This window comes from Carcharodon carcharias, chromosome 3, assembly GCF_017639515.1.
Source record: "Carcharodon carcharias isolate sCarCar2 chromosome 3, sCarCar2.pri, whole genome shotgun sequence".
Taxonomy (NCBI): Eukaryota; Metazoa; Chordata; class Chondrichthyes; order Lamniformes; family Lamnidae; genus Carcharodon; species Carcharodon carcharias.
The window spans coordinates 84478878-84496340 of record NC_054469.1 but is presented as its reverse complement, the minus strand read 5'-3'; the positions used below and the strand labels follow the sequence as shown (position 1 = coordinate 84496340).

The 17463-nt window shown below is 42.5% G+C and overlaps 1 protein-coding gene across 4 annotated transcripts in view; it reads left to right on the top strand.

Annotated features, from left to right (window-relative positions):
• The window catches only part of egfra (epidermal growth factor receptor a (erythroblastic leukemia viral (v-erb-b) oncogene homolog, avian)), a 359425-nt gene that overhangs the window by 329255 nt on the left and 12707 nt on the right, over positions 1-17463 (top strand). For all 4 annotated transcript variants that reach the window (XM_041183261.1, XM_041183260.1, XM_041183263.1 and 1 more), the window contains 6 exons: positions 6963-7118; positions 8115-8190; positions 11178-11324; positions 13175-13272; positions 14243-14410; positions 16652-16696. In XM_041183261.1, the coding sequence (XP_041039195.1) occupies positions 6963-7118; positions 8115-8190; positions 11178-11324; positions 13175-13272; positions 14243-14410; positions 16652-16696 (690 nt within the window). The remainder of the gene's footprint in view (positions 1-6962; positions 7119-8114; positions 8191-11177; positions 11325-13174; positions 13273-14242; positions 14411-16651; positions 16697-17463) is intronic.

Below are 17463 nucleotides of genomic sequence, written 5' to 3'. Positions count from 1 at the left end.
ACTTTTAGCCAGTGTACCCTTTTTGGAGAGATAAGGTAGACCTTTGGATATGGTCCCTGTATCCCGTTTGGGGGAGTCAGGTGTCTTTTGGGAGAAGTAAGATGCCGTTTAGTATTCTAAAAGTGGGCATGAATGTGCATTAAAAAGTGCATAAACTCATTGGAATGTGAAGTTCATTGGAACTATCAAAAACAAGTGCCAAAAGTGTCAAAATGAGCTATCAAGAAGAACTGTCAAAACCAACTGTCAAGAGTGCCATGAGGAGCTGCCAAACAGAGCTGTTAAGCTGTCAAGGCATTTAAAACTCCTGCCCTTTAACTCTGAAAAAAACGTTTTTAAAAAAGGATTGCTTGTTATTTCACTCTATCTGTTGACATCAGCCTTAGGGCTACCATTATTGGATTAATGCTACCATTTCACAGTTTGATTGACAGCTCCAAGTGGTTGGACTGTGAATTCCAATGCTTGTTTTATATAAGGGATTATGAATGAAATGTTTGTTGTTATACAGGATAATGTAACTGAAGGAATATAAATGTAGTAAATGGTTTTTATGAATGAGGGTTTTTTTAAAAAAAATAAGCCTGCAATAGATAATTGGAGTTTTATTTTGGGAGCTTTATTTTATCTCAGCATGGGTCTGCTGAATAGTGGTTACTATGTGAGTTAGCATGGTAGATGTAAGGGCAACGTGTGGTGCGTGGGGCATGCATTGGCATGAATTGGCACTAGACTGGGATATAGGCTGTAAAGGAGTATGGAGGTGGGCAGAGGGGCATGGGTTGGCATGGAGGGCATGAGGGGCCATGGGGGGGGTAAATGGAGCATAGATTGGCATGGAAAGTATGAGGGACCATTGGGAGCTGAGTGGGGGCATGAGGTGACATAGATGGTTGCATTGGGACTGTGAGGAGCGAGGGCTGGAGGTCTGTTTTGTTTATTTTTGTTTTTTTAAAAAACTTCGATACAGTGACAGGCCTTCTGCTCAGCCCGCCTCTACACCTGGCATCCATTGCATTGGTTGCTCGGCCCAAATCCCATAGAACCGATCCACCCTGGAATGAATATCCAACCTTCTAGGCCACTTTCTCCTGGGTCAGTTTTGCGGCACTCGGAAACATTCCAACTCTGCGCCCCCGACTTGAGAGCAAAAACCCTGGCCACTATGTCTAACCTAGTCAGCCTTTTGTGTCTTGCCCCAGTCCTATAATTACTTCTGATGAACAATTTATACTTTTACAATAGGCTACTTAAATATACTTGCTTCTAAAAATTTGCTGAAATATTTATTGCACCTTTCTAATTTTTAATAGATAATGCATCAACAGTGGTATCCCTATTAATACACATCTATATTTAAGAAAAGTCTATTCTATTGATAATTTATAATGTTTTTAAAACTATTTCTGACACTCAGGTGTACAATTACTTTTTGAAATTAAACTTAATGTGATTGAAGGCACTCCATTCAGGCATAGATCAATTGGGAAATGGGACTTCACCCACATCGTATGAATGAACTCGAAGCAACTGAGCATACTTCAGAAGTCTTTGAACACAGAACATTATCAACATTCAGCTTTCTACAGTATATCATATGACTGTGGGTTAGCCCAAGGAGGTGGCTGTGGAAGGATATAGAGTCATGATGAGAGTATGGAGTTTGTGGGTGGGGTCCAAAGATGATGGCTTCAGGCTTTTAATGTTTAGCTGGAAGAAGTCATCTGAGACTAGGGACAGGATTTTTAAGACACAGCACAGGTGGGAACAGAGGCGAGTGGCTTCCTGTCACCATTCCCGCCACAGGCAGGTTTCATCCAAACGGGAAGGCTGGCCCTGGAAGCCTGCCCAATTCACCAATAAGGCCAATTAAACTAATTAATAGAGCTCGTTGGGGATAAGTTTGTGATTTTGGTGGGGGGTAGAGGATGAGGGGTGGGGTGGCGAACATAGGTGTCACACTGAGTCAGGGCCAGGTGAGGTGCATGGGGGCGGCGACTGAGCAAAGAGCCAAGCTGGACCATCAAGTTATGTGGGCCAATTAAAGGGAGCACAGTTCGGGGGCACATTCAGTATTGGCACTCAGATGCCATCGTGTGCACGGGTTGCAGAGAGAGTGATCTGTACTTGCTTGGGGTCGTCACACTCCTGGCATCGCAGGGGCATAAGAGAAGGGGGTAACTCTTCAAGATATTATTGGGAGTCCAGCTGAGTACAAGTAAGGCAGCAGATGGCAGTGGGAGCGTGACTGTCAGATTTTGGGTCTAGTTACGAGTAGAAGCAACATCCTTCACAGGAAGGGCAGAAATCCAGCCATGAGGAGGGCAACAGAGAGGGACAAGGGGCATGAAGGCAACGGAGGCCATACCAACAGCATAGCTTCTGCTGCCAAAAATGGAACTACCTGGACATAGAACCATAGAAAAGTTACAGCACAGAAGGAGGCCATTCGGCCCATTTTGTCCATGCCAGCCCGAGGACACCCAGGTGCCCTTTCTAATCCCACCTTCCTGCATCCGGCTCATAGCCCTGCAGCTTACAGCATTTTAGGTACAGATCCAGGTACTTTTTAAAAGAGTTTAAAGTTTCTGCCTCTACCACCAACTTGGGCAGTGAATTCCAGACACCCACTATCCTTTGCGTAAAAAAGTTCTTCCTCATGTCCCACCTACACCTTCTGCCACTTATCTTGAATCTATGTCCTCTGGTTCTAGAATTCTCCATCAATGGAAACAATTTTATCCTGTCCACTCTATCTATTCCCCTCATAATTTTGTACACCTCAATCAAGTCACCTCTCAGTCTTCTTTGTTCTAAGGAAAATAACCCCAATGTCCAATCTCTCCTTGTAGCTACACTTTTCTAACCCTGGCAACATTCTTGTAAACTTCCTCTGCACTCTCTCCAGAGCTATTACGTCCTTCCTGTAATGTGGTGACCAGAAGTGCACACAATACTCCAGTTGTAGCCTCACAAGTGTTTTATACAATTTCAACATTATATCCTTACTTCTATATTCTATACCTCTGCCAATGAAGGAGAGCATTCCATATGCCTTCTTTACAACCTTGTCTACTTGAACTGCTGCATTCAGGGACCTGTGTACTTGTATGCCAAGATCTCTCACTTCATCTCTTAGTATTTCCCATTTATTTTGTAATCCCTGTAACTGTTTGACCTCCCTAAATGTATGACCTCACACCTCTCTATGTTAAAATCCATCTGCCACTTTACCGCCCACTCCTCCAATCCATCTATATCATTTTGGAGATTATGGCTATCCGCTACACTATCCACTACTCGGCCAATCTTCGTGTCATCTGCAAATTTCCCAATCATGCCCCCCACATTCATGTCCAGATCATTAATATATAACACAAACAGCAAGGGTCCCAACACCGAGCCCTGTGGAACACCACTTAAGACAACTTTCCATTTGCAGGGGCATCCATCAACCATTAGCCTTTGTTTCCTGTTACAAAGTCAACCTTTTATCCAGTTTGCCATATCACCCTGAATACCATGGGCTTTTACTTTCCTGACCAATCTGCTATGTGGGACCTTGTCAAATACCTTGCTAAGGAGAACCAGTGCTGCAGGAGAATGTGACTCTCCACACAGATAGAGAGATTTATGCCCTCATTGTAGAAGACCTTACACGGTGCAGCACTGCTTGATATGCCCTGCCAGTAGCCATTAAATTAACTGTGACCTTGAACTTCTTTGCCTCTGGCTCATTCCAAGGATCAACTGCAGACCTTGGTGCTGTCTTGCAAGGGTCTGCATGCCATTGCATCTTGCAGGTTACTGGTACCCTGCACAGTTGCACAGTACATTCAATTCCAGACAGACAGGTCTCGTATGCACAAAGGGAAGTGGGTTTCGCTCCCATTGTTGGAATCCCCCAGGTGCAGGGCATTATTCATTGTACCCATGTGGCCATCAAGGTATCAACTGACCAGCCAGTGAGATTCAACAACAGGAAGGTCTTCCACTCCCTCTACCGTCAACTGTTCTGTGACAACAATAAGAGCTTCCTGCGTTGTGTGCACTCACTTTCCTGGCAACTGCCATGACTCCTTGATCATCCTACAGTCCAGGATGCTGTAGCCCCCTCTGTCCCCAAATTATGTGGATGGATTCTAGAGACCAAGGGATATCCCTTGAAGAGATGGCTACTCACTCCTTAACAAGACCCCAAGATAGGGCCATCTATTCAATAGAATCAACATCCGGTAGGCCAACGGGTTTCTGAAGATGCGGTTCTGGTACCCGGAACTTCAGGTGGCACCATGCAGTCCTTGTGGAAGTCCCCTGTGCCCCCCAGGCCTTGAAGAGGGTAAGACCCTGGAATGATACAGCTCATCAGAGCAAGAGGAGGAGCGGCCCATGGAAGAGGAGAAGAAGGAATATGCAGAACCCAGAGCAGGCTCTGCTGTGCAGGGAGGTGGCTGGGGCAAGTGCAGGACTCAAGGGTCTTGTCAGGATGCTCTCAACATCAAGGATCACCTGATTCAGTCTCGTTTTAGCTGAGCACTCTTAACCCAGGAGGATGGCATGATCTGGAACTCACTTTGAGCTGTCTGTGAGAACACTTCCATTGGAGTCATGTGTCAACATTTACATTATGTTGTATCAGAGAAAAAGTGCAGTTATGGACGAAATAAACCCCAGGGAACCACTCAGTTCCCTGGTGGCATCCACTCTTGGCCACTTCTACACAGTGCTCCCCTTGTGGCCTCAGTTGAGGTGGAGGAAGCCTGCTCGCTTGTCTCAGCTTGCAGAGAGATGTAAATGGCAGTCGGCCTTATCATACTGCAGAGGCTGCTGCACTCGCATCAATGCAGGGGCAGCCTCCGGCTCTGGGCCCTACTGCATTGATGATCCTTCAATCAGAGGGGCCAATGAGGCCGATAATGGTAGTGTCCCTTGAAGGGTGGCACCCTTTATAGTGACTGCCTCAGCCATGGGCTTGTGCTCCAGATAGCTGGAGGGGAGCCATTGCATCATCAGCATCCACTCCAATTGCTCCAGCATAAGGCTCTCCATGAGATTGGCCATTGTCTCCATGGAGGAGCCCCTGCACTGAAAGCCATGAGCCAAGGCCAAGCACATGAACTGATTGGACGCCTCCATCTTCAGCCTATGACCCTACTCTGCCCCAGGGAGCTCTAACATGTGGGGACACACCTGTTGCTGCTGGCCTAAGTACAACCTCCTTTCCTGTAGTTCCTGCGGCCCTGCATCTGAGCCCAGCTGAACAAGGCTGTGTCTGCCCTCCATTCTCTGAGCAGGACTGTCCACTGCTGCCTCTGTCACCTCCTCCTGCTCACTCATGGCATGCTTATCACCCAGTGTCACCCTATTTAATTACGCATGAGGACCCATCAAGTTGACTGTCTGAGCTGGTGGAGGGGTGTTTCTAAACGCTTGCCGTGGTGCAGGCACAGAACTCTGTCCTTCCCTCTCGACATCAGAACCTGTGGGGGATACATAAAGAGATCATGAGAACTAGCCTTGGAGAGCAGTAACCGCTGATGTACAGATAGCAATATATTTTCATCTTCTCCACCAGGAACACCCACCTCGCTTTTCTGGACTTGCTTCAAGGATGCCACCCTGGCGATCCCCATCATTCCCTCCCTCACGGCAGTGACAATATGGAGGTGGGGCACCCCTCCTCCTGTAAGTGCCCTTTTGCGGGTGTTAAGAGCCCCTTTCTCTTTCAAGGACAAAAGAGAGAAAGAGATAAGACAGTCTTTTGCTGGCCTCTGTGACCAATGCCAGCAGCACATTGAAAAAGGAAGCTACATGTATCCATTCTGGTAAGTCTTCGACAGAATTAGGCCTCTGAGACTTGCTTGAGGGGTCAGTTAGCACCCTGGGCACACACTCCTCCAATTTTCAGGCTCCTCAGCTAGAATTTCTGCTGGGGGTTGAATACCCAGAGGCCTGTCATGAGGATCTAACAATGAACTTACATTGCCAGAGTGAATAACATCATTGAATATTTACTGGCATTGGATGCAGTTCCTCCTGATGATACCTAGCCAACTGATGTTCTCAGCAGCCTCGGCCCATGACTGCTTGGTTTGGAAGGGTGGCTTTCTCCTGCCGCCCTTTAGAAAGAGGACCTCCCTCCTCTCCCTCACTTAGTCATAGAGGACATCCAGGGTAGCCTCTGCAAAGCAACAAGCAGCCCTGTCCAACCTGCCAGCTCTTTGCCTTTCCTCTCCTATCACTGCTGCATCCATTCCTGCCAGAATAATGCTGTGCCATGCTTAAATTGGGCCCGCACTTGCACAGTCTGTCTTTATTCCCACTCCCATGGCCACTAATAAGCCACCCAACACACCCTCCAGCCAATTAGCTGTCTGTCACCGTGAAAATTGACGGCCCTAACTGCTTCCCCCTGCTTTCCCCCAAACCCGGGGGAGGATCGAATCCAGAAACGGTCCTAACATAGAGCTCCCGATCATGGAAGGAAAATCAGGCCCTAGGTATCAAACAAGCATCTATTAAATTCATTTTAGAATTGTTAATTTTATAAAAATAAGGAAGAAATGCTTTACTGATACACTACAGTGGATTGTTTGGTCCATACCCAGTGCCATGGAATGAAGGGATGCAGGTTCAGTCCTCCTGCTATGTTGAGTTAGCGCTCAGCCTCGTTGCTGTGGGGCGGCAGATCTGCTCTGCTTCCTTTTTTGGTGGGAGTAGAGGGGAAAGGAACATTCAGAGGAGGAGTCATTACCAGTCATTGAGCGGTATTTGTTTAGGAGCCTTTCCAAAATCATGTTGTGTCTCTTTTCATTTTGCCTGCAGAAGCTATGTAGGTCTGAAGACAATATAGGAAAAATAGCGGGAATGATGGGTTCTTTTATCTTTCTTGGTTTGGGGAATTAATGGAAACAACTCAAATTAACTTATAACATTTTACAGACATGTATTTCTTTTTACAGGGAATGAGCTATTTGGAAGAGCGAAGGTTGGTACATCGGGACTTGGCAGCACGGAATGTTCTGGTAAAGACACCGCATCACATAAAAATTACTGACTTTGGACTTGCCAGGCTCCTGGATGTGGACGAAAAAGAATACCATGAAGATGGTGGCAAAGTAAGAGCTGATATCTCTAAATAACAGACTAGAATGGAACACAGGTGTCATGATTAATTATTGATGGATAGTGATACAATGTGTTCCACTGTAATTAGACACTACAATAATTTAACATTGGTAGCAGATTCACTTAGAAATAAGATGTGGCTGTTGACCATCTGTCCCACAAACTCTTGTAATTGAATGGGTAATCTTGCAGCATAAAATTAGCAAAGGAATAGGAGGAGAACAAAGTAGCAGAGCACTGGTCGCAGCCAGAAAGTACAGCTTGTTTAGACTGTAAAAATAGATGGCTTTTGCCACGATGCCAATAAAAGAAGCTTCATATCAGAACCCTTTCCATAAATCAAACTATTAAATACAATTACAGTTAATTCACTATTGGCATATGCTGTTTGTCTATGTTGTATTTTTAACACTTAAACACAACTGACAATGTAAGGGGTGCTTCTGACTTGCATCTTCCACAAGCTTAAAATTGCATTGAAGCTGAATAGACGATCACAGTTCAATAATGTGGAATATTCATCCTAAACTACCTTGAATTAATGGTATAATGATCTTGAAATGTTTCCATAAATTAAAAGAATTTTGAAGAACATGATTTGGTCTTTAGCCCTTAAAGCCTGTTCTACCTTTCATTTAGCTCCAGGCTGATCTATATCTCAACTCCATTTATACGTCTTAGTCCAATGTTCCTTAATATCCTTGCTGAGCAAAAACCTGTTAATCTCAGTTTTTAAATTTTCAATTGACTTAACCTAACAGTTTTTTGGGGGAGAACTTTACACTACCTTTTGTGTTAAGAAATGTTTCCCAAGTTCACTCCTGAATGGCCTAGGTCTAACTTGAAGGTTTGCCCCCTAATTCTGGACTCTCATTGGGAGAAATAGTTTCAATCTACCTATGAATTCCTTTAACAATTGGATCTGCAAGTTAACTATTTAATTGTTGCTGTTGAATATTAAAAAAAAATCTTCCTCATCTCTGTAGTTACCCATCAAATGGATGGCACTAGAATCAATCCTTCAAAGGACATTTACCCATCAGAGTGACATCTGGAGTTATGGTAAGACATAGTAGTTCTCACTTTTTAAAATGTAAGAAATATCCCATTACCTCTCAACATTGGCTCAATGGTAGTGTTCTTGATTTTGAGGCTTATGATCCTCACCAAGGTTTAAATCTTGCCTCAGTGAGAGCATTTGACTATAAGTCAGAAATTTATGGATTCAAGCCCTACTCAACTGACTCAAGTGAGTACAAATTCTGTGCTGATATCACAGTGCAACATTGAAATATCCCTTTAGGTGATGCAGCAAAGCAATGCCCTGTCCAGCCCCTCAGGTTAAAAATCCCATGAGAACAATGGAGTCCTCCTGGTCTTCTCTCAATGTCCTAGCCAACCAATCCTTCCTCAATCATCACTGCTACAACAGATTAATAATGATGAGATGTTCTCTGCCTGAAATCATGTCCATAGTTCATTGTCTGCTGATGCTTCATCCTGAGCTGTTTTCTTGGCTGTTTTTTTTTCAGTGGTGGTTTGCCAATGCCTTCCATTTATTACTAGGCAGGCCCCAATTCTGCCTTAGCCAGAACAGGAAAAGAACCCTTGCTGCTGGCATTACTCTGACTACACACTAACCATCTAGCTAACAGAGCTAACCAGCCCCTTATAACACATAGTCTGATTAATTATCTCATTGATGTTAGATTTTGGCTGTTACGTTTCCTTGCATTACAACAGTGACTCAATTTCAATGGTACTTGATTGAGACGTCCTGAGGTTATGAAAAGAGAAAATTAGTGATAAATGTACATATTATAAAGGCTGTACAGAGGGATTGAGCAGAATGGGGAAAAGTAAAAGTCTTCATGAGAACAAGGGCATCAAATGTGGTGGTGAATATTGGAACAGATGGGGGAGGTGGCGGGGGGGAGGTCAGCAGACCAACAGCTGCAGAAATATTTTAGTAAATGGAGGGCAAATAAAATTAGGCCATTGGAAGTTTAGAAGTCCATTTGTGACTTGGGGAAGAGTTTAATCGAGGGGTTAACGCTTAAGGATCAGAGTTGGAAGGGTATGGATGTGAGCGGTGAGAGACAATATGATCAAAGATGTCCTAGTCTTAAAAATAACCAAGAATCTCTTTATTCTTGATATTAATGAAATTAAACATTTGTTTTTTTTTAGATATGCAAAACCAGGAATATGTTTGTCAAATTATTCTCCAAAGCTTAAACCTCCTGTGTCTCTGAATTTGATTGACAGTTTTTTTTTCAGAAACCATCAATCTGAAGTACACACTGAATATCTTTCTCAGTGAATTAAATCTTAAATTGGTTTTCTTAGCATGGAGCTTCACTTTCATTAGGTGGGCCACTAATTAGGGTGTTGACCTCCACACACAATTGTCCAATTTGTCCTCCTTTCAAACAAGATTCTGTGTCCGGAGTGCTAATTTATAACAGTTATCTCAATTCTTTTAGTAAAGTTGAATTGTGAGGTTGACATCAGAATTACTTTGCCCATCTAGAATAGGCTACTTCCTGGAAACATTATCTGACTCCATAAGAAATCCATTCTAAAGATAATATAATAACCTTGTTTGGACTGACTGTATCTTAAAGCTTTTATGTACAAACTTGCGGTGCCTCTCTGAGTGACAGCCTTCCATCTTGTGAGACAATAGTTTGTGCAATGGTGGTCAACTCTTTGTTAAACGTCACTTGGTGCGGCACAGGAGCACCACTCTGGCATGGCAGCCTCTGCTGCACAGGAAGTCAGTAGGCTGAGAAGATGCTGGATTCACTGGCTTCTCTTTTCTCTGGGCCCTCTTCTCAGCCAACTGATTTGCTGTTTCTGCTCACCTCTTCCAATGCTCTTCCAAATAGTCAGCCTCCAGAGGTGACAGCCATCAGCGACTATCTCCCAATTGTCAGTGTCAATGTCCGCCATCTTCATGGGAAGAATTTCCAGGTCGGCGAGCAGGGGCAGGGCCCACTTGCTGACACGTAAAATGACACGTGGTGACGTCGGGCAGGTGTCCCAACGCCACTGCACGTCACTTAGATTTTCAGTTCAGCGGGCGCACAGCCGAGTTGGCTGCACGCCCGCCAAACTGTCAAAGACCTATTAAGGCCTGTTAAAAACTAATTGAACTAATAAAATAAAGCTTAAGGTTAGCGAGCAGGCGAAGAACCCAGGCAGCCTTCACATTTTTCATGGAAGCTCATTCACGGGTGGGATAAGGTTTCATGAAGTGTTTAAAAATTCAATAAAATTTTTTTTAAAAATTCATTGACACATCCCAGCTCATGTGATACTGTCACATGAGGGGGCATGTTTTAAAAGTTTTTAATTTTTTTATTTAGCTGTTTAAAACTTAAACTAATCTCCCTCTCAAGGAATTACCCCACCCGCCCAGGGAGCACTCAGTGCTTCCAGCTGCGCGTCACCCTTAATTGGCCCGCCCACGTAAAGTGGCAGCGCGGACCCGATCAGGGGCGCCAATTGGGTTGCACCCACTCCCGCACAACCCCCCAACAGGAGGAAAATTCTGCCCCATATCTCACTTTCAGGTATCCTTGTAGCAGAGGTATGGAACCCAGCAGGGCATAACCATGTGGCCAGGCCATGTACAAAAGTTCTTCAGATGGATGATACCCAATGTATCACCAAGCTAGAGCAGATCTCATTGTTTAGAAATTAGTGTATGTTGATCCAATTAGCAGACTCCAGGACTTGTGAGTTGGTGACCTGATCCTGCCAAAACTGTGTATTAGCATGAACATAACGGGCTGGTAGGCTGATTGGAGAAGACCAAAGGATATGGTAGATACCTCACTTAATCACTATAGAGTGCTATACCATAATTGAAGGACTAATGGTTAGTTGCATGGTTGGCTATTTCACTGAAGTTAGAGATGCATTGTTGCTTTCAGTGTCCCTGAGCTGAGAAGATAAAGAAATCAATTAGTCTGTTCACTGTCCAGAGATCCTGGAGTGATTAAGCATTACATATTTAGAACTACATTATGTGTTTTCTTTAGGTGTGACCGTTTGGGAACTAATGACATTTGGGTCTAAGCCTTATGATGGAATTCCTGCCTGTGAAATTCCATCTATCTTGGAGAAGGGCGAACGGTTACCACAACCTCCAATCTGTACAATTGACGTGTATATGATCATGGTGAAATGTAAGTCGGTTATAGGAATATTTTAGTTATATCTAACCTATTTTTTGGGAGTCGGGGAGAAGGCAGATATAACAGTTAAGAAATCTTTGTTTCCCAAGGGTGCTTTTGTAAATGCACCATCTATTCTGAAAACATACCCTACAGGCCAAGAAGTCTCACAATTTATCCCTGATATTCAATGGCCTGAATTTTACCGTTGGCGATTTGGGGGCAGGGCCCGCTCGCCGACGGGAAAATGACGCAGGATGATGTCGGGAGGAACCCCCGACATCATCCCAGTCCCTTTAAATTTTTAGAAAAGCAGGCAGACACCAAAATCAGCTGTCCGCCCGCTGACCTGTCAATGGCCAATTGAGGCCATTGACAGAGTAATCAAGATAATTATAGACCCTGCCCGTCCAAGCTTAAGGCTGGCGGGCAGACCAGGAGCCCCAGCGGGCTCCAGATTATTCATGAAACTTCATCCACTGGAGAGATGAAGTTTCATGTCCATTTTTTAAACGTTGAATAAATTTTATGTTTATTATTAACATGTCCCATCTTGTGTGACATTGTCACTTGAAGGGGACATATTAATAATTTCAATATGTATCTATTTTTAAACTTTACTTACCTGTCACGAATCTCCCTGAGACAGGACTTTGCATCAGGGAGCAGCAGGCGAAAGAGCGCACTTTGACAGATGGGGAATCCACCCCCCCCCCCCCACCCCACCACCACCACCACCACCACCACCACCACAGGAAGCGCATAGCATTTCCTGTCAGGCAGGCCGCTGGGTGGGCCTTAATTAGCCCACCCACTCAAAATGGCAGCGGGCCCCGTTTTGGTGGCGGGGGTTGGCTGTCCGCCTGCCGCCGAGCCAGTGGGGCCCGCACACCCACCGAGGACAAAATTCTGCTCCATGAATTAGCTGATCTTAAGAGGTGATGCTAAGGTTACTATAATTAGTCTCAGTACCACAAGATTCTTGTTCCCAACAGTTAACTAGTGAATTTGTGCAGGAATGATGTATTCCAATGCCAGATAATCTGCTGACACCCCCTTTCTAAGTTCACACATGAAGAATCGCTACTTCAGTAGGATGCTGAAGTGACAGTGCAGGCAGAAACCATGCCCCAGCATGAATTGAATTTTGCCAAACATTGTCCAGGAGGAGCAGGGGAAATTGGGGAGAAGAATAATATAAAAACAAATCCTGTTTTTATTCCATGTATATTTGGCTATTTACAATGATATTCAAAAACTTAACAATCTGTTCCTGTAAATATGTGGTTTATGATCAGACACTCACAAAAGCAAACTATATTACATTGTTTGATTTAATTAGCTTTGGTTTAATGATGTTTGAGTCAAACAGCTGCTGCCTTTCTCAACATAATGAATAATTCAAAATACAAATACATTCACCAGAAAAATTTTATCCCCTTGTGTATCTGTACACTATAAATTCTGATAAACGAACAATTATCATTCAAGAATCAATGTGCTTATGTTCAATGGTGAATTCATGCAATAAATTTAATGTCAAAGTAAGTGGATTTGGCTTTTCACCAATGCACCTTCATGCTTTCAATCACTCATGTAAGTGCTGGATCTAAATGAAGAAGCTCAATCATTATGTAAGTTTTAGTTCTTTACAAGTAGATAGTTAGTGGAAAGAGATTGGCCTGTGCTGCAATACTGGGTTTGTTGTGCTGAGCAGTGAATAATTAAGCATGTTCTACTGGAATTGGGATTATACAAGTATTGTCTGCTGATTTGGAGTTTTATCCAGTGAAATTTGAGATTATACATTTCCATCAGTAATGTCGGAGTGAAATGCCTCCTTTGTTAACTTTGTGAGTTAGGCTGGATGATTGATGCAGAAAGTCGGCCTAGATTCCGTGAGCTGACTTCCGAATTCTCCCGAATGGCCCGAGATCCATCACGCTACCTTGTAATTCAGGTAAGGCACTTTTAAATCAGAGATCACTGACAATATGAGAGAAAACTATTGATTGTCTTGTTGCCTTGAAGGCAAATTCTTCTTCCGGATTTCCAGTGGCAAACAACAGTTTAACAGAGTGAGAGCTGTGTGCACGTGCTACCAAAGTGACAAGTGGGTTCTGACCATCATTTTGTATTCCATTGGAAACCTTCATATGGTCTCTGTATAGGAGCTTCTTTATGATGGCTTTGATATGTAAACACTTCAGGTAGAGTATTCGGGGAAAGCTGTTTTATATCTTGATAGCTTGGATAGAATTTGCCAGTTGCACCAGTAAAATAATAATGCACCCTTTAAACTTTCTAAAATGTTCCAAATGAAACAAAGGTATTTCTTGAACCTTATAAATCTGAGATTACAAATTGTGAATTGCCTGACCATGCTAACAAGATAGAGAAATCATTTGAAATATTAGCATGTAACTTCTGGGGTCTAGGGCAGTATATCTAGGAATACCCAAAGATGCGAACTGCAGCGCCCCCCCCCCACCCAACTGTACCCCACCCCCCTCCCAAATCCTACCCACTTAGCTCACAAACCTACCCTCTCTCTGGCTTGAAAGTGGATGGATCTTTAAACTTACCTGATCTCCAGCAGCTAGTGTCATAAAAAAGGCTGACTCTGACTCTGCAGCCCTCGACAGAAGGCCTCGCCCGGCCTGTGTTGGAAGGTTGGGCGAGAAAGGATCAAATTTTGAAGTAAGAAACTAGGAGCAGAGTGGCAATCTGACTCTGATTGCCAGTCTGCGGAAGTTCAGGCCCATCATCTATAATTATTTGGGCTGTTTTCTAGAGCGAATATTCCAAGAGTAATTATTGTTATAGCATAGATTATTAAGTGTTATTTTTTATTTTACAAACTATACTGAGGTTGGAACAGCATCACAAAGGTCAGGAAGGAAGTTTTAATAGGCTGATTGTTCTGCTAGGGTGATGATCGTATGCATCTACCAAGTCCAACTGACTCGAGATTTTATCGCACCATAATGGAGGAAGAAGAAATGGAAGATATTGTGGATGCCGACGAATACCTTGTTCCTCATCCAGGATTCTTCAATAGTCCTTCCACGTCAAGGACACCCTTATGTACATCAATGGTGAGTTTCTCAATTTGTGGATCAATTTCACAACATCCTTTTTGCATGTATATCACAATTTCATATAATCTAATGCCAAGGCCAGGAACTGTTTCTTTTTTATTATCCTTTCATGGGATGTGAGCATTGCTGGCAAGGCCAACATTTGTTGCTCATCCCTAATTAACTTTGAAAAGGTGGTGCTGAGCCGCCTTCTTGAACCACTACAGTCCTGTTAATTGTTTCTTAAAGCAAGTGTAAATTAATTTTCTATGCTAATTGCAAATTTTTAAAACTTAATTCCATGCAATTTTGAAACAAAAGACAATTCCAGTCACAATTTACTTAATCTGTGTTTCACTATCTCTACTTTTCCATGTTCGAGTCTCATGGTTTAGTCTAAACTGTTGGGAAAAATATGCAGATGCTTTGTCCAATTCCATATAATAAAAAGCTGTTAATTGCCCTGATTTTGCAGTCAGCGACTAACAAACGCCACCAGTCATTCATTATAATTACACTGTTCCACACACTTACTATGAGCTTTAGCAATAGAACTTGCCACTATTAGAACTTCAAAACAACACAGCGTTCTCTAAGACAAAAGCAAAAAACTGCAGGTGCTGGAAATCCAGAACAAAAACAAAAATAAAAATACCTGGAAAAACTCAGCAGGTCATGACAGTTAACATTTCGAGTCTGTATGACTCTTCAACAGAACCAAGGAAAAATAGAGGAGAGGTGAAATATAAGCTGGTTTAAAGAGGGGTGGCACAGGTAGAGCTGGATAGAGGGCCAGTGATAGGTGGAGATTGCCAAAAGATGTCATAGACAAAAGGACAAAGAGGTGTTGACGGTGGTGATATTAGCTCAGAAATGTGCTAATAGGTGACATTAAGGGTAGAAAGCAGGACTAGCAAGGTACAGATAGCCCTAGTGGGGGTGGAGTTGTGGGGGGGGGATCGAAATAGGTTAAAAGGTAGAGATAAAACAGTGCTGATCCTGGGTTGTGTTGAGCACAAGAGAACTGGGACCTATGTAAGTAGGGCAAGCAATGGTGTATCTCCTTAACCAATCAGATTGAAGAACATTACTGAGCCGTGTACTCTTAAACAGGGAGGGTGCGTTAGGAAAGGGAACTAAAAAGAGGGAAAGAAACCGGACATTAAGTCAGAGATATGAGAAATAAAAAAAGTAAAAATAAATAATTTTCTATTTTTTAAAAAATCTCCAACTATAATTAAAATGTGAAGAAATTACTCTCCCACACTTGTAAAAGTTAATTTTCAGCACCAAGGAGGTAGTTTGGCATTAATTAAAACTTATTATGGCACTCAAAGCTCACTTAGACTTGAATAGACAAGCCTAACATTTCTGGCATGTTACCTTGGCATTAGTACAGTAAACCTTAGAGCAGCTAGCACAGCAACTTCTGCATTTAACTGCACATGTGAGGACGTCAGAAGTTGCTGTCCAGTTTACTCTTTAATAATAGTGAGCACTGATCGCTTTGTAGTTATTTTTACCACAAAAGCTGGGCCAAAATCCATGTATTGTCACTTGGAACTTGATCCCCTGTTGAGCTGTTGTAAGTTCCCAGCCTAAATTGTCAAGTTGCAGCTTGAAATTCTGGCAGGTGATGGATCCTTTCTTAAAGTTTATGGTTCAGTGGCTTAATACTATGGCTACAATACTTACATATTATTGCCATATTTGTATTACTCTTCTTTTCTCAACAGACCATTCCAGGCTGATGCGAATGGGTGATTCTGTTTCCAGCTTGACATTATCTTCTCAATACCATGATATCTAGTAATTTGTTTCATGTGAAAAGGGGAGTGACAATTTGGGCAATAATATTTTATTTTTATGCTTTAGAACCTTGGCACATTCAGCTCTAAGAATGAGCCCATTTGATGCCAGAATTTGATAAGCGTGACTTAGATTGGCTTTAGGAGATTCTCATTCATGACAATAAATTCTGAACATGGATTACAGTCCCGTGAGTTCATATAATTGTCTTTCAGTTTCTTGGTCTATGCTATAAAAAACTGATATTGATAGCCCTGCACATCACGGAGTGCTGTATCACTGTTTTATCACATCACCTTACACGAGATGAAAAAGAAAGCCTTTTCTAATTTAGCAAAATCTAGTAATTGAAAGAATCTTGCCATGAGAACTTCGAACGGTATGTTTCATTTCTGTTTCTTCAATGTTTCTACCCTTTGCTTATCTTCTACTTGTGACTTTTGCCAACAGAGTATGACGAGCAACAACTCATCAACATTAATTAGCAGAAATGGCGTAAGTAGAAAAGCAAAATCATGCCTCAAATTTCTTATGTCTGCATTAATTGTCAGTGTAGATAAGGAAACCACGTTAAGCAGTAGTTGCATTTTGTTCAATCAATAGAAAATTTAGCCACACACAAGACTTCATTAGTTTAGCAACATTCAGTACTTAACCAAGCTTTCTGTACTCCACCAACCTAATCAGTTAATTCAGACAAGATTTAAGATATGAGAAAATCTATTTTCTCGATCAGCAAGTGGATGAGCACTTCTATTCTTACAAATCTTACAAGGTCATTTATTGTGAACCTTTCAATGCAAGATCATTTATTATAGGACTATTTAAGTTATTGAAAATGAGGGGAGATAAAATATAAAAATGTCATCAAAAATAACTGATTTTTGTTTATAAAGTCTAATGGATAAGGTGAGGGGGAAAGTGATAAACTTACATGTTAATTAATTTGCCTTCAAGTCTCTAGAGTAGGAGGAGAAATTTATATTTCAGGGCAGTTATATTCTTCCTATCAATTAATGTAGATTATTTAGACTTTGAGATGCAGGTATCAATTTTCTAACTCAACAAGCTACTCAGATTGCTGAAATTCACATAGTAAATTTGAGGGATACAATTTGGAATCCAAATCAGCAAACAATGCCCCTAATCTGACAGAAAGCCCTGCATTTTTGTTTGCTCTGTTTCATTTGGAGAGCAACCCTAGGTATTTGTACGACCTCTTGATTCCAGAAATTTAAACCTTGGTTCCTTTCTCCCTAACT